The sequence below is a fragment of the Euprymna scolopes genome, chromosome 5 (genome assembly GCF_053919585.1).
Source record: "Euprymna scolopes isolate OS-2025 chromosome 5, ASM5391958v1, whole genome shotgun sequence".
NCBI lineage: Eukaryota > Metazoa > Mollusca > Cephalopoda > Sepiida > Sepiolidae > Euprymna > Euprymna scolopes.
The window spans coordinates 140,739,236-140,762,778 of NC_136486.1; the positions used below are offsets into that span (position 1 = coordinate 140,739,236).

The 23,543-nt window shown below is 32.7% G+C and overlaps 1 protein-coding gene across 1 annotated transcript in view; it reads left to right on the plus strand.

Annotated features, from left to right (window-relative positions):
- Positions 1-23,543, plus strand: part of LOC145276640 (uncharacterized) — a 748,502-nt gene that overhangs the window by 42,980 nt on the left and 681,979 nt on the right. Inside the window, exon 3 of the mRNA XM_080127831.1 lies at positions 19,169-19,247. Coding sequence (XP_079983957.1) covers positions 19,169-19,247 — 79 coding nt within the window. The remainder of the gene's footprint in view (positions 1-19,168; positions 19,248-23,543) is intronic.

Here is a 23,543-nt window from a genome sequence, read left to right on the forward strand (position 1 = left end):
CCGAATAGGAAAGCTTTTACTTTTGTATGGAGGCTGAGTGATTCACGTTCGAATCACCTGTAACAACGATGTACTGATGGAATCATTCGTAATCTCTGTGTCTGATCATGGCTTTTACGTATTTCTTAAGCAAATGCAAATAGAAAAGATAAATGAACGCTGTTATCTTTCTCGCTCATATATATATATATATATATATATATATATATATATATATATATATACATATATATATATATATAAAGAGAGAGAGAGATAGAGGGGGGTGGTAAAAACAGAAAAAGTGTTCAATACGTAAGTAGAGATGAATATGTTTATTTTTCGGGGTTCTAATGCACTTACTGATCCGTGTTATTTTTTAAATCGTATTTCCAAGTTTAATTAAAGTTTTATGATAGGTTTTTATTCAATTGTAAGGTTAAAGTACAGAATAGGTACAAAACACCCTCCTCTCTCCATGTTAAGAATGAATTCTTTTAAAATAATAACGTTATTATGTCAGCACGGATCAATAAGTGCATGAGTATTTTTTTTAATTGTTTTATAACCTCAAGTATTAACTCATTCCACTATCATTTCTAATGAAATGTGTTAATACTTAAGGTTATGAAATAAAAACCGCACACACAGAAAAAAATATATATATGTGTGTATGTGTGTGTGTGAGACCATGCGTTTATATGCTATTAAAGCATGTTTTTTTTACGCTGCTTTCCTCATGAAAACAAAATGTAATTATTTATTGGAACTATTGAAACAAAGGTGAGAATAACCGTTAAAGAATAATGAATGACATCATGAATAAACCAACAGGATGAGACAAAATGACGATTAATGACATTTCATCTAAAAGACTATATTCGAAGGGCGTCCAGTATATTATGATAATGATGAAGTGTTCCCTGTTCATTTCCTGCCATCATACACAACTTATGAAATGTCGAATGATCTAATGGACAATTGATAAAAGAAATTATTAAACATCTAAAGCACTTTAAATAATTAAATGATACAAATGAAGAAAAGAAATGCTGTGGAGCGAAGAAGGTACAGATAAGGAGAGAAAGGTGTACTAAAGCGTTTATGAAGTATTAGTGTCTTTAAGTATAAAAAATAATTAGTGTTTCATCATAATTATCAAGTTTTATAAATACATAACGTTTGGCACTGTCTGTGAAGTAACCACTAAAAGGTAGTCAACTAGCATCATGAAATGTTGACGACTTCCTCTCATTTGAACACTCTAGATTGTCTAATGAAATCTCCCGAATTCGTTGTTCTTAATTCCTTTCATTCACGTGACAATTGTTTGGTGACCATGGGGTTAAGCTATAGGATATGGCGCAAAATTTGGCTTCGTGTTTGAGTTCGAATGTCACGACCAGCAATAATTATAAGCCATACAATGATGATTGCGTAAGTATGAAACACTTGTGTCTGAAAGTATATAGAATAATTATAGTTTTATTATAATTATAGATAAATTGCATATTACAATTTCTGTAGTGCATGTTACGGTTATATAAGATAAAATACACTGCCTAAGTAGAAACAACATTAGTCAATAGAAGTAAATGATTTTCCATGAATACCGTGAAAAATATATTGTCTGAAAGCAATTTAGTGTTTAATAGAAATAATTATAAATCGATAAGAATCGCATAAGCACATAGGTGGCATATTCATTAATCGTGCTTGTTTATGACATGTAAATGACAAATATCTCCCATGAACTCTCCTGCAGATTCTTACACACTAACGCATCATCTCTAAAATACATATGCTTTAGCAAAAGTTAAGTCTGCAAGAAATGTTATTGCCTGACAGTGCGCACATAACTAATTAATGAGCTTCTTCGAAGTTTTCAAAATAATGATAAACAAATAGTATTAAGCGAGAGATGTATTGTTAATAAAACACTCTGAACTATGACAATAATAATCCTCCAATAATGACAAGCGTGTATTATCGGAAGTAACATCGATGCATCTCCTATGTCTTAACCAACAATTAAAACGTCACAGTTGATTTACAGCGCACCTCAATATATTTTTCGTAAATAATCTTATTCGTTTGTTCGAGTTTGGGATGTCATACATCCAAACTGAGCGATCTTCTTTAAATTTCACCTGTATATTTAAGTGCAAGTTTACCTTTTAATTCCTTTGCGCACTAGACATATTTGCCAGGTCGTTTGCGGAATCATTTTTCTTGCTCATATAATTACTTGTATTGTTCTAATCTGCCTATGATTAAAGTTTCTGTTCATTTTTACATAATTTCTTGGATGTTCTGTTAATGTTTGTCCTTTTTTCTCTGTTATAACCAACATTATTGAGCACATCAACTGAAACAAAAGTTGATTCTTTTTTTCTTTTTTGTTGGATTTCATTATATCAGGTTTACTAATTGTTTTCTATGTACGAAGCCGTAAGAAGTTCATATACAAAGTGAATTGTATATGACTTATTTCCAACTCTTGACTCTGGTATATGTTCCTCGGACATTCTCGTGCATTCGATGATCTCATGTGCTTCAATGTACATGCACTTTTTACAGATTATCCAATGGCGATATTTAAATGTTATATTTTTTCAACTTGTATAGTAGCTGTTTCCTAAGAGAACATGACAGCTGGATATCATGCGGCTTACACGTCCTGTGTTGCATAACCTTCAAATATTTTCATTGCTGAGACGATCAATCTTCCTAAAAGCATTGGTCATTAAACCCTGATTTTGAGCAGCAATTATAACCATTTCTTGATCATAGTCTCTATACACTGGACAAGACATTCTTATTTATATAGACTAGCGGGGATACCCGGCGTTGCCCGAGTGTTTGTTTCCGGGACGGGGGGGGGATTTTAAAAAATGTTATGGTAGATAAGTAGGAAGGATCAAACCCGGAGTCATGAGTAAAAGTAGGAAAATAAAGTGTGAAAAAAAACAAAAACATCTGCAACGTTAACAGTTCGGCCACCAAGAAAAGTCCATTCCAGTTGTTTAGGAAAAAAAAAACACTACGATAGGTCGGCGCGAACGTGAAAATATAATGTGAATTGTCCAGCACGCTAACCAGTACGCCACAGAGCACTGCAGCTTAGTTTAGCGATTTTAAATAACTTCACATGAAAGAACTACGAAGCCAAACCGGTGTTCTCTTCTCAACTGTTCCTTGTGAACGATCCCCAAACGGTGTTAAGTGGTGGCAGGGGGAGGAGGAATTTATTAGAGAGAAAATATTTTACCACTTCCATTGATCTTAACCGGTTTTGGCCGTGACTTCTCAGCAGAAAAAGTATAGAAATCTAAGATTATCGAGGAATTTGAGAAATAATAAGCCTATAACACACCTCAGATATTGTTCTGCCGTTTGTGCATATTATATTTGCATGAAATATCTTGATTTTTAATCCTATTTAGGTCAAAATCCTACGGGAAAAAATTAGTTCATTTTATTTATATAGAAGATAGAAGAATAGATAGATAGAAGATAGAATAGAAGAAGATAGATAGAAGAGAAGAGATTACTGAAAAATTAATTAATTACGGGGAAAATAGTTTGCACGCAGTTGGGCCGACAATTTGCCATGTTTTATTCAGAAGAAAGTCTTAGTATATGTTTGGAAAATTATTTTTAGGTAATTTCAGTTGCTGATGTGTTACTGATTGTGTTTTATATTTGAGGAATTCTTGTCTAAAATGATTGGCCAGTTCCATGATGGACGGTATTGTGCTTTGTGATGGTTAGAGTGAGGGTTTTATTCTGATATCTCGTCATATTCTTTTTACCGTGTGTTAACAATAATGGCTTGATATTTATGGTCAATCTCTAATATATGCACACCGACTGCTTTTCTGGGCAGATACAGTCTAGACTAACACTGATTTCTGTATGTTCCAGTACAGTGCACAGCTTTTTTGGGATCGGGTGTCTGCATGTTATCATAGGCACGGCTCCGGGTCCCTGCTTCCCCAACTGTACTGACATGCAGAAGTTAAAGTGTAACGTGAACCGACTTCTTGCTGCCCAACTCCCTACATAGTACCCCTGTAGTTTATTTCCCTGACAGTAGCCCCCCTACATCAAAGTTGCAATGTGCCTTGTTTGGGGTGAAAATGTATTTTTTTTAAATCACTTGTTTTTGTTTGAAAGCTCTGTTGTACAAAGTTTTCACGATGTACATATTTTAGGCCATTTTCTCTCATTCTGGTATGCGCAAATGAGTCGTTTCATTCTGTGCATAACTATTTGTATAGTTACTGCTCTTCTCTGTCATTGATGTCAGTATCTTAATCTAATGCTTCCGTTTTTAACCTTCCTACCATATCGGATGTCGCATTTGACACATTTCTTCCGGCCAAAATTCTTTCGAATATATTTGGATAACGTACTGCAAGGATGGAAAATACACTTCGTAAGTAACAGTATCTCCTTATTATATTGTACGGAATACCTTGCATCACCAGATCGATATATGTAACAAACAACCAGCAGATGAAATGATGCATAGATATTCAACAAATTACGTTATGTTAGATCTCGTTGAATCATTTAGATTCCGAGTAATATGAAACGTAAACAAAACAAATATTTGTTTTCTAAAATAGTTGTATTTGGAATATTTTGGACCCGAGTATTTTATTAGATGAGAGTTTTGGTTGGCATAAAGCAAAAATTCATTTCTGATTATAGAACGAAGATCAGAAAAACTGAGCGACAACAATTTAAAATTAATTCCAATATCAAATTTATTTTTTCTTCAAAATGCCATTAAACTTATTTTCCTAAATTTAAATGTAGTATTTGTTTTTCTTCGGAATGCGCATCAACCTAAGACATTGGTATACTATATCTAACCCTTACAATTATATTCCTTTTTTTCTATTTAATATAATAATTAAACATTACAATAAGTAAAAATAAAATATAAAATAAAAATAAATATATGAATTTAAAATAAATATAATTAAATGAAATTATCAAATATATGAATTTAAAAATAAAAAAATTAAATCCAGGTTTGCTTATTTTTTACCGTTTCAATTCATAAAATGTGATCTTCTTCTGTGTACACAACATTTCAGGCATTCTCTCCGCATATTAAAACTGCATTTTCTGGGTCATGAGTTAATCGTATATTATAGTGTTTCTCAGTATTGCAAAGTGAGCATTGTTTAAATTCTTGGTAGTATGAGGGTTCGTGTCCAATTTTCCTCCATTTAATGGTAAAAGGTGCACCCTTAAGTTTACACCTGCGGGTTACTAAGGCTGCTTACTCCTTGTTGTCGCTTTAAAAGAGCTCATATGTGAATAACATATTTGCTTTAATTAATATTCAATATATTTTTCGCGTATATTCTTTTTAAATTGGTCCATGGTTGTACTTCGTATGCATGGAATTCAGCCTTACAAATTATATTTTTGTTTTCTTTAGCGTCCAAAACATTAAATGAATTTTTAAAAATATTTAATTATTCGAATCTAAAGTTCTTCACAAACACGAGATTTGTACATGATCTTGTAATTGTCTGTGTTTTTGAGAGGAGGTGTTTTCATTTATTGAGACTGTCGGACTGACTTCCTCATTTATTCAGTGAAAAGTAACATTCAAAACAGATAATCAGCAACTATGTCGCAGAGCCTAGCTGGAGTCCGAATACGGTACCCCCGTAATAATAATAAAAGGTTGTTTTGGAGACTCCTAACAAACGGTTCCCCAGTTCGATACAAAACACCTGATGAAGGCCGGAGGGCAAAACGGCCGAAGCGTTGTGACTATAACAACCAAGATGAGGAAGTCAGTCCGACTATCTGAATAATGATCTTGTAATGTATGTAAATGCTTCTAATTCCCGTTATAAAACAGATGACTATAGGTTGAAGAGAGCTTGATATTGGCATCTAAACCGGTCCCCTATTATCAGGTTTGAACCCACCGCTAACGATGACTCCTCTCAACTAAAATTTATGTAAATATATACATATGCATATATTTACAACGTCGAAACTATCTGATATATATGCTCACGCGCGTGGCCACTAACTAACCCTCTCCAAACAATTACCAACAAATAAAAAACTAAATAAATAAACCGAATCATAGCCCCCCCGCCTCCGAACCTAAGCGAAAGCCCAACAGGTCAAGACCTACTTATCAAGGAATCATCTCACCAACGAGACGCCAAAAACTTTAATATTAAGACTCGAATTTTAAAGTTACCCCCTCCTCCTACGCCCACATATTTCCCTTCCCCCTCCATGTATCCCTATGCCCTCAGATACACCAGAAATTAACCTCCCAGACCCTCCCCCACAAGTTCCTTAAACTCCAAAACTTAAACATTAGCGACATACCAAGCATCCCCTTCCACCTTTCTCCCTTGTTCCCTTCCTCTTTTTCCACGCTCTTCTCGCACCCCTCCCCTGTTCACTCTTTTACTCTTTCATCCCATAACAACGAACATTCCTGTAAAAGTCTGAGGAACCCACAGACGGCCAAAAAAACGGTCGGGTAGCTGAAACAATAATGTAACTTAACAGAAAGATACGGTAATAAAGAATAAAACGTCTATATATATATATATATATATATATATATATATATATGTGTGTGTGTGTGTGTGTGTGTGTGTGTGGGTGTGTGCACTAGCAGGGAGTTTCGACGTGCCCCGTGATTGAATAATAATCAACGAATGATTCAAATTCCTATATTTTTTATTGCTGTCGACATTGGCGAAATCAATCACTTTGCAATTTAATCGAATCTTCTCGTTATTGATCTATCATGATGCACCGTGACAAGAGTCACATGTCTCCGTGCAGTAACCCACTTCACAATACATTGTATTTTACATGTCACTGTAAAGAAGTTACTGTTGTATAAAATCATTTTTAATGTATAATGACTTGAATTAACCTTTAAACTACAATAGTCAAGTACCATGCTTCAATTATTCTATAGTTAGAAATATTTATTTCAATTAAGCTCTAATCATATCGAACTACTTACTGTTGATTTTATCTGCTTGACTTTACTGTTGTACGGTGATAATGACTTGAATTTAAGTTTACAAGATAAAACGCGAAGTGTGATGGTGTAGTTTTATTGAAAGAAAAACGTCCATTTCAAACGCCCCCCCTGTCAAACCATGGAACTTACTGCTGCTATATAATATCGGATGTTTTAGTTTGTTCTGTAATAAATTTATCCAATGCACTTGTTATGTTTGACTTAGTAAAGCGTTTAATTGGGTAAAAGTCGCCTGCTCCTTCTTTCATTGGATGATTTGGAATATCGATATTGATCTAAGACGCTTCAACACGAAAACATATCTAAGAACATTAACTTTTCGTGAAATTTTATAAAGATCGGCCAACCTGTTTTTGAGTCCATAGGAAACAAAATCACACACGCGCAGGCAAAGTTCTTTTTGTATAAGAGTATATATATATATATATATATATATATATATATATATATATATATATACATATATTGTATTTCGTTAACATGCAAAACAAAATAAGCAATCTGTAATGATTAATATTGATTTTCTTATATTTAATTCTTATGTATTCATTATTTTTCTTTGTATGAATAAATTTCCATTATATTGCGTCTTACCCGTGTTTCGTGTGATAGCAGGAGATATTGTCCTCGTATTACGAACAATGTAGAGAAAAGACGTATCTTATTAGCGAAATTTTTTTATTAAATCATATGAGTACAGACTTATATGTCAAGACATTCACAACATGTAAACAAATAGACAGTTTTCTTTCACCAAAAACTTGAATTCACATGCCATATATTTATTTTAATTTCGCGCTTTCAAATGAAATTGAGAATGCAAAAATAAAAACTAACAAAATCGATGATACTTGATTATTTGATTTGCTTTTACTTTGCACATCGTAAGAGAAAATCCTGATTTTTGTTCCACACGTAACCTTTTGTGAAAACAGTCGATTCTCCTATATAAAGAACACATTTTAATGGACATATAAGACAAGTATGTTTTTAATAATAAAATATCATGGGACGTCGATGTCTGCAAATTGAGTTTGAAATATTTGTTCATGTTCTTTCCACTTTCTGTTGCAAGATTCTGTCTGGAATTCAGTTTAATATAATTAGAGAGTTTTATAATCCCACTATGTTTTTATTCAGATTTATTTCGGTTGGAATCTCATTGGTTTCCTAATTTGATAAAATCTTTCAATTCCCAAGAGGCATTTTTACAAAGACAAACTCTTATGAAAAACTTGGACATGGAGAAAGGTTTGAAATAATCTTAAGTGTGATCTAAACACCTAAGTTATTCAATATATATTATCTCACTTATCTAAATGCGTACGTATAAATGTAAAAAAAGAATTACTACATCATAAAACTGTTAAAGATCTGCCCTTGTCAAATAATTGGTTTCTGATTTGGTTGCTGAATTTCGAAAGTTGCAAATATTTTGCCTTTATTTTAACCATAAATGAAGGAACAAATTCGTTTCCATTTTTCTTTAGTAATCTATATATTAATACGCTTGTAACTATCTATTTATCTATGTGGGTCCCACTTTCCGGCAAATTTGATTGGTTGAGAAGATTTTATTCTGGAATAGCGGATTACACATTAAATGAACGCTCAAGGCAGAGATCAGGGTTGCCAGGTTGGGTTCATTTTAAAAGTAGTTTGGCCATCAGAATTTCTGTTTGGTTTTTTTTTCCAAATTTGTCCCTTTTCTGAACGAACGCTCAAGGCAGAGCGAGAGATAGATAGATAGATAGATAGATAGACAGAGAGAGAGAAAGAGAGAGTCTTCGTTAATTAAAAATAATTTAAAATCTGTTTCCGCAGTTATTTACTAAATGTTTATATTTGAAAGTCAACAACTTCAATATAGTCAATTTTTCTGTAGTTTTCAATTTGGCTTTCTGTTGGCCTTTTTTACTTAAAAAAATGTGCCTGCGCTTTTGGATTTGACCTTTTTGGCTTTTTTTTTCTGAAAAAAATTGGCTTCGAATAATTATTATCGTCTGCCAACCATGGTAGAGAGAGAACAAATGGAACCCTCAAGGCAGAGAGAGAAAAAAAGTGATCGCTCAAGGGAGAGAGAGAGAAAAACAAAAGAAACAAAAAACCGTGAAATTTACACGGGTCCACCTAGATCCGCCGAAAACCGTGCCGGTGGAGATAATTTAACCACACATGTAAATATATACCTTTCTCCTATTAAAACTTTTTTCATGAAATTTACTGTAGTAGTAGTAGTACAAATATATTGCGAAACCATCATTCTCTCTCTGTCTGTCTCTCTCTTAAATATAAACAACGCCTAGAGGAGAGAGTGTGAGGGGTTTTTTTTCATGAAATTTAATGTTGTAGGAGTAAACATATATTTTTAGAAAAATATTTAATGTTTCGTTCCTGGATTAGCGGAATACACATCAAATGAAGGCTAATGTGAAACGCTGAAGGCAGGCAGAGAAAAAAAAAGAACGCTCAAGGGAGAGAGAGAGAGAGAGAAAAAAGAAAAACGTTAAATGTAGTAGGAGTAAAAATATATCGTGAAACCATCATTCGCTCTCTCTCTCTCTCTCTCTCTCTCTCGCTCGCTCGCTCTCTGTCTCTGTCTCTATCTATATCATTAAACAAATGTATAAGCACATACACAAATGAAAATTTAGTTGTAGCATACGGCGGTCTCTCTTTCTCCCCCTCTCTCTCTGTCTGCTATCTCTCTCTCATTATTATTATTATAATTATTCGAAGCCAAATTTTTCAGAAAAAAAAGCAAAGAAGGCCAAATTTAAAAGCGCAGACACATTTTTGAAGTAAAAAAGGCTAACAAAAAGCCAAATTGAAAATTAAAAGAAAACTGACTATATCGAAGTTGTTGACTTTCAAATATAAACATTTAGTAAGTAACTGTGTAAACAGATTTTTAAATATTTTAATTAATGAAGACCGTTTTCTCTCTCTCTCTCTCTCTCTCTCTCTATCTATCTATCTATCTATCTATCTATCTATCTCTGCCTTGAGCGTGCGTACAGAAAAGGGCCGAACTTGAAAAAAAAGCCAAACAGAAACTCTGATGGCCAAACTACTTTTTCTTTTTTTTTCTCTTCCCTCCCCCCATCTATCCCCCTCTCTCTCTCCCTCTCACTCCCTTATCTCCCCCCCTCTCTCCCCCTTCCTCTATATCCTCTTGGCTTTGTTTATATCTAACAGCAATCAGTCTTAGTTGCGAGAATATTTTTAATTAACGAAAACTGCGTTTCTCTCTCTCTCTCTCTCTCTCTATCTCTATCTCTCTCACACTCTGTGTGTCTATCTATCTATCTATCTATCTATCCCTCTCTCTCTCTCTCTCTCAAACAAATGTAAAGAAAAATAAACAATGAAAAAAAACAAATAAATGTTCAATTTTTGTCCCCGATGTAAGATGTATTTATTTAGAATATTTGGAGTATTAATATCGTGATTTTGGTATATACATATTTACATACATTTTACCTACCGTACTCTTCATTTACTATTAAAAAAAATAGTACACAGGGTGAATTCATCGGCCAGGGCAGTAAAGGGTTAATGTAAATGTTTCAAGGTACGGATATGTGATGGGATAATGTGTATGTAAAAAAAAAGAAAAGAAAACGTGAAATTTTCACGGGTCCAGCTAGTTGTAATTAATTTCATAAAATTATGTACTGCACAATTTCTTATAGTCTTATTACACCTCGGGAAAAGCTGTTTGTTGCCATCTACTAAATCTTTCAGTTTTTAAATATGTTGATGATTTCTACAACATATGCTTACGCTATTAAATGAAAACTCAGTATTACTGTAATAATTGAATCAAAAAGTTTGAAACTGAAAAGTAGCCACGTGATAAGCAATTACCTATACTCGACCGGCTTTTATAAAATATGATAAATAGTAGATCCTGTACTATTAGCAAAGCCCTATCGTTTATCCCAACGTTGAAATGCTTTATCTCTTTGACTGTTTTATAATTACTCTAATAAAATGTGCTCTTATAAACTAACCATGATACTCTCCTCTAACACGGCAACAAGGTAAATTCCTCTTCTTCACTCTTGATGCCTTTAGATTGCGTAAAGTATTCTTAGATATTTTCTTGTTCGGATTCTACTCTTTGGAATTCTCTCCCGTATTTTTGCTTATCGTATTGTACTAATCTGCACACGGTAAATGAAATGTAATAAGCCATCTTGTTCACCTTACTGGAGTCGCCTGCCTCACACAATCACAAATAGTAGGTCCTTACGTCCACCTGGTAATATTCATCGTCTATGGTGGAACAAAGTTTCACAATTGAGTATTATCTACTCACAATAAAGCAGAGGGTATGGTCAAAACAAATACTGCTTGTTAACGTGAATATGTACGATATTAAAATTATAGAAATTGATTTTCTAATTAAGAATCACGACTTGTTAAGATCGAAAATTCACTCAGTATATAAGTTGGTATATAAGTTCGCCAAGTAAGCGATAATAGCACCTTTATAATTGGTAACATACATTAAAAGTAAACACCAGATGAAATAATAATTTTACTACAAGATTTGAAACATTTAACAATCTTATAAGAAGAAAGATGTCTCCTTCGCATCTAAAATACATTTCTATGGAAAGTAAGAGGTGAAAAAATACTTTACTCGTCAATACGGTGAGATTAATTGTACTTAGAAGTTTTAGTTTCCCTTATTTATTCGAATTAATTTTTATTTTCTGAAATGTGTTGTTTGGTATTACCGCAATGTTGTCAAAATTGCGACCAGGAAAGAAAATATCATTGCAGAAACGGATTTTCCGAGTTCTCCCTAAACGTTGTAAACATATTTCTACAGAAAACGAAAGATTATTTCGTGGAAAGTTGTTTATGCTACAAAATTATGAGAAATAGCACCTATTTCAACACGATTTCCTAAGTTTTCGTTTAGAAATCGACGCATTTAGGAATAAGTAATATAATAGGAATAGCATAACGGCTATAGTCATTGAACAATTAGAGTAAACAATCCCCTAAATATGGTAACCGCAAGGATGTTAACGGATTTCTAAAGGAGTATATCTTACATAGATTTGTAACTATTTGTCATCAAGGATAGCTTATATTATAGGTGCAATGATGCGCACAGGAAAGTATTTTTTCTTTCTCTGAGTCAAGTATCTTCTAGCATTTAAACACCTATATACACACACTTACACACGCATATAAAGCAGACTTTGACATCGTTTCCGGTGGCGTTCGCGCACACCATTATATATATATATATATATATATATATATATATATATATATATATATATATATATATATATATATACCTTGAAGTAAAACTTGTTTAGCAAAATTTAAATTCTATTAAGTATGCGACTAGCTGAAGCCTAATGGGTGTCAGTATAAATTTATTGCAACTTGACACAGTCCCAAATTGAACTTCTTCAGCTATCATCTTCTGTCTATTAGTCATCTTATGGTAACAGAATAATGGTTTCTAAATGCAGACTCCATTTTAAATACGGGAACAAGATTACGCGAATACGGCAACGCATCTAACTTAGCAGACAGTCGTATAACATGCATTACATATCAAGGTGACATACATTGTCATTCTGAATTAAGTCGTTTAATTTGAAACTTATTAAAAGGAAACGTTAAAGGATCCTACTGTAATAAAACGCATGTTTAATTTCGATTCAATGACAGGCCTCCTCGTGTGTTTTATTTAGTGTAAATTACAGGTATTATTTCACATTTGATATTCAAATATATAATATTCAGATTCATACATTAAATATAAATCTGCAATACGTCAAATTAAAGGAAAGATGTCAATATAATGTTAAATTCAGAGTGAATGTGTAAAGCAATAGCAAATAATATATACAATGATCAGCTAGTATAAAATATAGATGATGAGGGTATATCTGCATGTTTAGATAGAAATATTAATATATTATGCATATATATATATGTGTGTGTGTGTGTGTGTGTGTGCGTGTGTACACTAGCATTTAGGTCCTGGATATGCCACCCTTTAATTGCCATTGCTCCCAGGTTCACTCTGACCCGGAGTGGTAGTACCTGTTAGGGCCGCAACTATGGGTTAAATAGAATCTGACGAAAAAAATATACTCCATAAAAAATCGTTCCTCAAAATAACTAGATTCGGCATTAAATAACCTGAAAAAGGTCGATATGCCGTAAAACAAAAGCAGCCAACCAACCAACTAGCATTTCAGCCCGGTGTTGTGTGTGTTTGGAGGTACGTTGAGCAAAAGAATAAAAAAGCGGTCATTTTTTTTTTTAAATCAGACCCCTTAACATTTATTATGTTGGGCTCAAACTAAGTCATTAAGTTAGAGGAATGTCCAAGGAACCTATATCTAAAATGTCAAGTATTTCGACCCAAAATTATCGGAGGAGGTTGGTAGAGGTCTCAAAGGTCTAATCGTTGAACTGACCCCTTAACAGCAAAGTGTCTGGCCGAAAACCGATTACAAACATTTTCCCAAATCTCAATACTCTGCACATCAAATTTCGAGTATGTAGACTGAAAATTGACGGATTTATTGCGTGGGGAAATGTACACAGAAAGACAGACATACAGACATGTTCACTTTTTATATTTGTAATATATATGTATATATATATATATATATATATATATATATATATATACATATAAGTAGCAAGCTACATAAAAAAATATTACATGTTTTATAATTTCTGAACTTCACTCATATAATTAATTATTAAATAGAAATGTTTGTATAGTAATTCCTAATTATTGGACATTTTCTTCTCATTAAATATATGATTTATATGTCACAGAAATTTCCCAGAAGACGGACAGCGATTATCAGCAGTTATATCAGAATTCTTTACAACGAATGTCATGCTTATATATATATATATATATATATATATATATATATATATATATATATATATATATATATAATTAAATATATTTGAACTCTTTTTCAAAGTGTTTTTGGCATGTTTTATTGACTGCTTGTTCTTTATATATATATATATATATATATATATATATATATATATATAAAGAACAAACAGTTTATAAAACGTGTTAAAAACACTTTAAAAAAGAGTTAAAAACATATTTGATCTGAAAACGAAACACTTGATAAGGGGATAGCCCTTAATCCGCGGAGTTTCGAAGAAATATTTTCCTTCTCATCAGAGGGTAAGAATTAGCAAAATGTGGGATCGGATTTTACATACAAAAATATTTGATGAAACTGCAAGTAAGTCAAAGATTTTACTTGATAATAAAAATGCCACTTTGTACAGTTGAAAATAGCAGGAGTTCCCCTTCTTCTCTTCTCTCTTTCGAGGAGTATATATATATATATATATATATATATATATATATATATATATATATATATATATATATATTCATATACCTGTGTGTCTTTTCATTAAAATACATTACGCAGAAGACTGCCATTAAAAGTGTTCTCTGTATCTGCTGCCACTGAAAGTGAAAATACTTATGCCTACACTAATTTTTCAAAAACCCACTTAGGAAGTAGTAACAATTTGAAATCCATGTTGCAAATGTGCTGATAGTTGGACATGATTAAACGTAGGTAATAAAATATAAAAGAACGAACTCTGAAGAACACAATCTAATTCTTATGTAAAACTTGCCAAAGATAAAACCCTTTCTACTATCTCAGGATAGTCTCTTTTTCAAAAACTCTGATGATTTTAATATATTTCCAGCTAAATAAACTCGCGGTGCTTCTTTTAAAGAAGGCGCCTGATATGGTTTAAGTAAATTAACACAAAGTATTGATACTTTACTTACATTGTTATATATCTCTATATATAAATACGACAATCAGTACGTTATATATATATATATATATATATATATATATATATATATATATATATATATATATATATATATATATATATATATATACCAAGACAAAGAAATGCTAAGTTTATTTTGCTTTACAAAATTTTATTATGGTCTTGGATATGACCTTAAACATATCCTGTGGTGAGGCCCCAGCTTTAGGGCTTTGGGGAGTTTGGAGCCACCCTTTAATTATCATTGCTCTGACCTGGAGCGGTAGTACCTGTTAGGGTCCAAACTATGGGTTAAATAGAACCAACTTGAAAACAACAAATATATTCTAATAAAAATTGTTCTTCAAAATCTTTGGATTCGCCATTAAATAACCTGAAAAGGGTTTATATGACATCTAACAAAAGCAACCAGCCAAAATGTAATTATAAAGGCGCATTATTACACGTATACAGCGTTTTAAATATACTACACATGATTGATATGTTATAAAACGCATCAATGCACCAACATAAAAAAACTTACCGTCTACATATCTAAAATATTTATATGAATACAACTTTAGCCGAATTACATATTTACACATTTATATGAGGTACCACATAAGTAAAAGGTCGGTTTATATTATTCACACACGCATATATATATATGAGAGATGTGATGCTAAAAATATATTATGTTTTATAATTAACTAGCGAGGGGTACCCGGCGTTGCCCGGGGGTTTGTAGGTGTTTGTGGTGCTAAATAAAAAAGAAACCGGGGGGTAGGATCGAAGCCGAAGCCCTGAGGTGAGGTTTGAAAATAAAATCGGCCAGCCAGAATGAAGAATTGTTATAAGCGAATAAGTGAAAGATGTTTGAAAGTCGTCGAGCGTTACGACGACGACGACGACGACGACGAGGACGACGACGACGACGATGTAAGCATTGTTATAAGCGAAGTATGAAAAGAAAACAACGTTTACATTAAGCGGGGGAGGGGTAATTAAAACATCGGAAAAAACACCAAAAATCTAACGTAAGGCAAACGAACGATGAAAACAGTAAAACGAACACGTGAAATATTGCTTAAATAAGCCTGTTTCGATATTAAAATTTAAAAAAATAGGTGGGTACCCGGGTGTTTTGGGGTGTCGCTAAGAATAAGCGAAGTAAAAAAAAACAGGAAAACGAACGTTACGTGAAAAATGGCTTAAATAATACAGGGTTCAATATTAAAATTTAAAAAAAAAATCTCACATCACGATTCGAACCCAAAACATTTAGATAATGAACCAAGACCTTAACTACCCGAGCTAAAGCGACGTATATGAAATGTGTTCGGTCTTTCAAGTATTAAAGTAAATCAGGTCATGACGTCATCTGACGCATGCGTTGTTGACACCCCTGTCGAAAATTGTCGATTTCGGGGTGAAAAAGTTAACGTTACTCTCTCTCTCTCTATCTCTCTGTGTGTTTGCGTCTCTCTCTTCCTCTCTCTGTTTGTGTCTCTCTCTCTATCTCTCTCACTTCGCCTTCCTTACTCTAAAGAGTGTTACTAAAAAAGAATATGGCGCCTGGCTGTTTTCTTTTTTTTTGTAAAAGCTTCCATTGTTAATATTTATTGTAAGCGTAGTTTTTTTTACTTCACATTTTTGGCTTGTTATTTTTCGTTTAACTATCGTATCTAACTATTTTTAACGTGCTAATAACTTTGGTGACGTTGTCATAGCGTAGAAGTTAATAGTTTAGCTTGTGTGAGGGTTAAAAAATATTTACGGATAACAACAATGTTTTTAAATTAAGACTGCCATTACAGCTTGCTGACGTCAAGATCACGTGACATAACTCAGCGGGTTTTAAATACAAGTTGACCCAAAATAAACGGCCCCGTATGATTATTCGCGACAAATTGCAGATACGAAATATTTGCTCGAAGTTTATTCCAAGGATGGTCAGAGAAGATTAGAAACAAAGATGTAGTTATGAGCATCGAGACGTTTCTCACCCTCTCTATAGTCCAGCAGCTGCTCCATGATACTTTTAGTTATTTCCTAGGCTAGAAAAAATACTTACAGATTGTCGTTATTAGACAATTTAAAAGATGAAAGAGGCCGTGACGAACGTCATTGACATGTTTACGCAATAGGATTGTCATGGGGCTCTTCAGAAATTGTTGCAACAAGTGATTTACAGCCGAAGGAGATTACTCGGAAAAGGACGTGAGTTCCATGTGTGGACTATCAATAAAAGTGGGCATAGAAACATCTCAGGAAACTTATTGAAGGTAGCTCGTATAAATTATGTATATTACAAAATGATTATCTATAAAAGTTATGTTTACTATTAAACTTAAACGAGACAATGTAAACACACGTCCAAAACAAAGTAATATAGGAAAAAATAATATCAGACTAACGGAACAAAGTTAAATCGCGGATAAGAGTAGTATCTCCTCCCAATATATATATATATATATATATATATATATATATATATATATATCAATACTATTCAAGCTAAAATCCTCATTTTTATTATTTTAAGATGTCCATGCAAAAAAGAAGATTGGAGAAAACATTAAAAACCAAAAAAAAAAAATGTATGCAGATAGAAATCGAAAACCCACTTTCTCGTAATCTTTCTTTTTTGAACGTTACATTTTCATGGAGTAATGCAATATGTTCTTTAAAAATACGTACCGTGCTTTGGGGTTATTGCGCCAAATCCGGGAGTAATTGCGCCAACTAAAAAGTGTTCTTTATATGCCAAAAGAGCACATTTACATGGTTGGCACGATTACTTTACTTAGCGCAATTAGCCCAAAAGAACGGTACTGTTTACATATACATCGCATCACCAACACACTCAAACCATAGACTGTCTAGCATTTATTTCATCCTTAAATCTAAAACGAAATTATGTGCCGCATTAGCTGATGTTATTCAAGCGAAGGTTTGATTTGTGTATTTTTTGTTATTTTTTATAATCTGCACAATTTTTTTATTCTAAATATTATAATCTTATTTAAAAATTATGTCACGATTGTAATTATTTTACATTTGCTAAAATCCAAATAGATTATTTCAATAAAAATTGATTAATTTCATATGTTTTCTTACGATTTACATTTGATCCATTCATCAAAGTATGTAAGTAAATATTTGACCACGTACAATGGCCATTTTCATTCAAATTGAAAACTATATTGCATTTTCATAAGAAAGTTAATTGTTGGTAAGTATAGATATATTCTGTGTTTTATTTGATTCATTGAACCATTTTTCTTTTGATTTTGTACATATAATACAATGTTTTTTCATTACTTTATTTTACGAATGATATAACATTCAAAAGTCAAATATGATCACCGTTTTATTCCATTCAAAATTGATCTAATTTAAATTACGTTTGTAATTGTTATTGAATAATTTCAAAAATATGTTTGAATTATTTTATTTGTAAATTACTAACTTTTTTAACATATCTACAGAGGTGCACTTGAGTGGCATATGCTTTCGATGAAAATAAATGGTTTGCAGATTAAAAAGAACGATGGATTTCTAGTGCAGTGCATTTAAATATATACATATATTAGAAATACTAATATAGAACCAATTCTCTATTATTGATTATACTAAGACACTTTAATAACAGATGTAAAACATATTAGGTTTGATGAGACAACAAATCACAATCATTTGGAAAGGTTAAGTATTTAAATACTAAATCTGATACAATCAGAATACAGTTTTTCTTACATATGTATGCTTTCGTTTTTCTTTGCAATCATGGGAGGTCATTACTTTATATTGTTACAATTTTCTAATTAATTAAATTCAGTTAATTTAAGAATTTGTTGTAAAGTAAATAAATTATTTTGGAAACAATTTATTATAATTACTGTAGTTATAACGACGTTGTATATATATATATATATATATATATATATATATATATATATATATATATATATATATATATACATCGTCTGTACTAAATCGGGTTGTACAATGAAATAATTTCATAAGATGTATTTAATGTTTTTTTTAATCATTTAAAAAAAACATGTATTGGATTGTATAAAGTCATTATAACGGATGTCATGATGTGATTAAACCGGTTTCCAGCAGTATGTCGTAACTCTAACACATACAACGAAAACTAAATTCAATTGGCGCTTTTAATTATGTTTTAATATTGATTAAATGTATAATATAATGAAAATAATACATTAATAAAATATTTGCAATGTATTAATTTTTAATAATAATCCTAATTATGTTTCTTCATTTTCGTTCTAGATGAACACACTGAATAAGTTTTGTCGCAAAACAAAGGATTACTGCGAACCATTGAAAGTCGGTGCTCCTGGAACCCCAGGTAAAGTACATTAATTTGTTTCTTGTTTGGTGTTTCACGTTTTAAATAGTTCATCGTTCAGTCGGTTATTAAGAAAAATATAACTAAATCCATAAATAAAATGGGTCGCGCCATTAAGTTTGAACACGGGTTTTAATTACTACAAAAATATAAAAGCGAAAAATGTATAGATATGTTGATGTTTGTTTATAATTAATGACATTTGAAAACTTTTAGCAAGGAGGACCCATATTTATCTGGGTAATGATACATAGATTGTTTAGAAAAACGTCTTAATTACCTTTGCCTTTCTTTTATGTACATCGAGTGACAATATCGTGATGTCTTTTCTCTCAGGTAGTTACATGAGGTATGTCTCGTCTTACTGGACAGGAATCAGTGACTATTGGCCTTAGAAGCTAAGTTATTGGTATATTCCGCTTGTCTATGGATTTCATAATTGCCTTAAATTAGCTAATATATGCCAAACATTGCCATCTAAGAGTGTCATTTCTAACGCTTTTCTATAAGTTATTATCAACAACTAGTTTCACTCTCGATATTTTAACTTAAAGGATAAAGCATTCCGTGATGTTATCTGCGGTGGACGGATACACATACGTATCGCTGGCGATAACCATTGAGGCCATTGGGAAGGAAAAGCGCGTCTTCCTGGCGCAACCACAGCTAACAGCGAGCAGTGTCCCGATCAAGAACATCAGTACAAGCGGGAACTTCGAGTATCTTGGCGTTCGGTTCGGGTGGAAGGGTATCCTCCCCTCTCCCTTTAGGGGGCGAGTTCATGGGTGGATCGAGGAGCTGTCGGCTGCTCCCCTTAAGCCGCACCAACGAATCGAACTGCTGCGCGGTCACGTAATACCTAAACTTCTTCATGGCCTGGTGTTGGGGAACACTCATGGTAACGTCCTTAAAGCCATTGATGTGATCATCCGAGGAGGGGTACGTCGCTGGCTCAGGCTTCCGAAGGACTGCCCGGTCGGCTTCTTCCATGCTCCAATCTCGGAAGGGGGCTTGGCCTGCCAGCATTGGCAGTGTCTGTCCCCCTGATGAGACAGAGTAGATACGAGAAGCTGTTTGCCGCGGCGACGTCGGTGGTCGTCAAAGAATCTGTCCGTAGTCCGTCATTCCAAACGGTGCTCAGGTAATCTCATTAGCATCTTACAAACCTTGACCCTTTGCTTAGAACTTTACTGCCTGTGACTAAAAACATACTATGTAATATACAAATATCTTTGTGTGATTTTGCCAAGCTTATCAAATAAATTGACTCAAGTAAAGCAACCTGTCCGGACGGCATTCCAATTTTAGTGCTAAAAAAGTGTCAGAACTAACTACAATGCTATCAACGCTGTAAAAGCGTTGTCTAAATGAAAAATACTCAGAAACACTACATTAGTCTGCGTCGTATTTAAAAGTTCAGATCTGGTATGCCCTTTCCATTAGTGATAAATAAGTCTATTGTGCATAATGAATACGCTGCTTAAATCTTTGTTTAATAGAATAGGGGACAACCACATCATCAGAAATAACCAACTCAACGCCATGCAATATAGCTTCAGTTTTGCTAGGTCTTAAGCTGATGTATTAACTGTAATATAACACTGGTTTAGTTAATCTCAAGATGGAGGTTTTAATTTAGAGAATTGCTCGACATATCCAAGCATACGGTATAAGGGTTTACTTCACAAGATCCCAAGCTACAGAATTGCTGGAATTGTCTCATAAGTTATTAATTCATTTCCATCTGATTGGTTTATAAAATAGTCGTTGATGGACAGAAATCAGAAGTTCATTGTATAAACGCTGCATTCCAACGGGATTCAATTCTGGTTTCAACTCTTTTCCTGACCTTCCTCGATGATCTCCCAAATCACATTCTATGGTTATTCGTAAACATCTATGCAAAATACACTACCATCTACATACAGCAACAATTCAAAGGCTGGAAATAAAGGTTTCTATGATTCTTCTTTTTCGATAATTTAACACGTAGTGCAATGAGGAAAGAAGTAGTCGGTAAATGCTAAATCCTTATTTTCATGGCAGATTCACGTCTCAGCTAAGTTTATGCCCCCCCTTTATCAACTTTCCTATAAAAAATCTCTTCTAACTACAAACATTATCAAACATTTCCCGCTCTCTATCTGTGTCTAAAGCTAAACCTGGATTGCATGAACATAGTTTCTTTCTTAGAATGGCCCACCTTTGAAACGCGGGTCCAGCTGAGTGCAATATGGTTATCTTCCAGTCAAATCTATACAAGTTCTAGCTGAAACTCGCCTGAAATTATAAAATTATATCAAATCCCCACTGCTAATGATTTCGAAACGTTTGTCCTAATGATTACCGTACATCTATTAACCCTTTTCCTAGTGTGGCTTTCAAGCTTTTATAAGTGATGTCCAGTCGTCGTGTGCGATTATTTTATTAGCTTTTTAGCCACGAAACGTACTTTACACATATCTCTTCTATATTTATTTGGGATATATATATATATATATATATATATATATATATAAACAAGTGTACGGATAATAAATTGGTATACATTGTTACAGAATCCCGCCAAAAACACAATGCTAAATTTAGTTCACCTATAGTTTATGGACTTCACTTTTTAACATGCCCGTTTTACATCCCTGGAAAATTCCATATATTAATTTACGAGATGTTATATGTAGCACAAATTATTACGATATTACATACGGACAGTGCAAGGTCGTATTACACACGACCAAGTTATCACATAAAACGAATATAATAATTAGATTAGACAGTACTCAGTGATACGATTAACAAGTAACCCCATGGACAGTTGGTATAAGCAAATCGCAATATCTTTTCTGATTATACACTATTTTTTTTTGCTCCTAAACAGTGGAGGTGAAATATTTTTTTTAAGTAAGGCGATTTCTATTTCTCTTTTAATCCTGAGTTCTCTATTTAACAAAGTTCAAATTTCTTAACATTAACTGACTTTGCGCCCAACTCAGCTTTCCCAGGGAGGAAAGTAAATAAGAACGAAAGTAATATATTGCCTTCTGTATACCGAGGATTGCATAAATGTTAACTTTTAAAAGTGATCACGAATATATGTTGATTTGATAAATAAGTAACGAACGATATCGAGTACTAAGACCACAGTGTCTAATCGATTCAAATGAATACAACTTCGGTTTTAATATGTGTATGTCTTTTTACGGAACATTTTGATTGCTTGTAGATATAACGCAATACTAGTGATCTATCAAAAACTTAGATTAGCCTTCAAAATAAGGCAAGTCCCAGCATGATTTAGCTACATTATTATACACGTAAAGTATATGTAAATTAAACCAATTTTATTTATTTAAATAACATCGATTTGCCCATTTTTTCTCACGAATAGAAGGAAACCATCACTGGAAAAAACGCAAAAAAAATGGCAGGTTTCCAGTGATAATTATCAGTATGGAATTTCGCAGATTTTTTGAAAGATTTATTGTTTTAAACATTTTATATTTTAATAAAAAGTTTACTAGATAGGTTGAACATCAATGATTTATACGTATGGTTTTCATTATGATAACCTTTAAAATATTTTTTCGTTTTTGCTCTGTTTTATAATATTATGCTCTAAAGATAGTTTACTAGTTACTAAATATATATTTTTTACGATATTTTCTATGTATACCTTATTTTTCGTTCAGTGAGGATTGAAATAATATTAAACAATTTCATGCGAGGGTTTCATATTTGTATGTCTTATTCATACATCTGACCAGGAATTAACAAAACAATGAGTTTGCTGATGTATATAGCCTTGTATATATATGTAACTAGCGATGTAAATTTTATAGATAAATCGCAAGAAGAAAAAGAAATGTTCTTAAATACTACAATGTTATGTATATTTTCAGATAAATATTAACATTTAGTTTTCTACTGACACACTATATTGTTTAATATTTCCGAAGTCAACACATCTGTTTGTATATAGTGACCGGATGTGTAAATCTCCTATTATGAAAGAGAGAGAGAGAGAGAAAAAGAGAGAGTTTTGAATGTTGTTAAACCTTATGAAACAATTAACTGTTGATTTTATGAAATTCCTAGTATTTCAGCCCGGCGTTGCCTGAGTGTTTGGCGGTGTATGTTGAGCAAAAAAAAAAGCGGTCAATGTTTTTAAGTTTTCCCCCTATTATGACCCCTTAACATCTATTGTTTGGGGTTCAAATCAAGTTATTAAGTTAGATCCATGTCCAACGAACCTATATCTAAAATTTCAAGTGTTTAGACCCAAAATTGGCGAAGGAG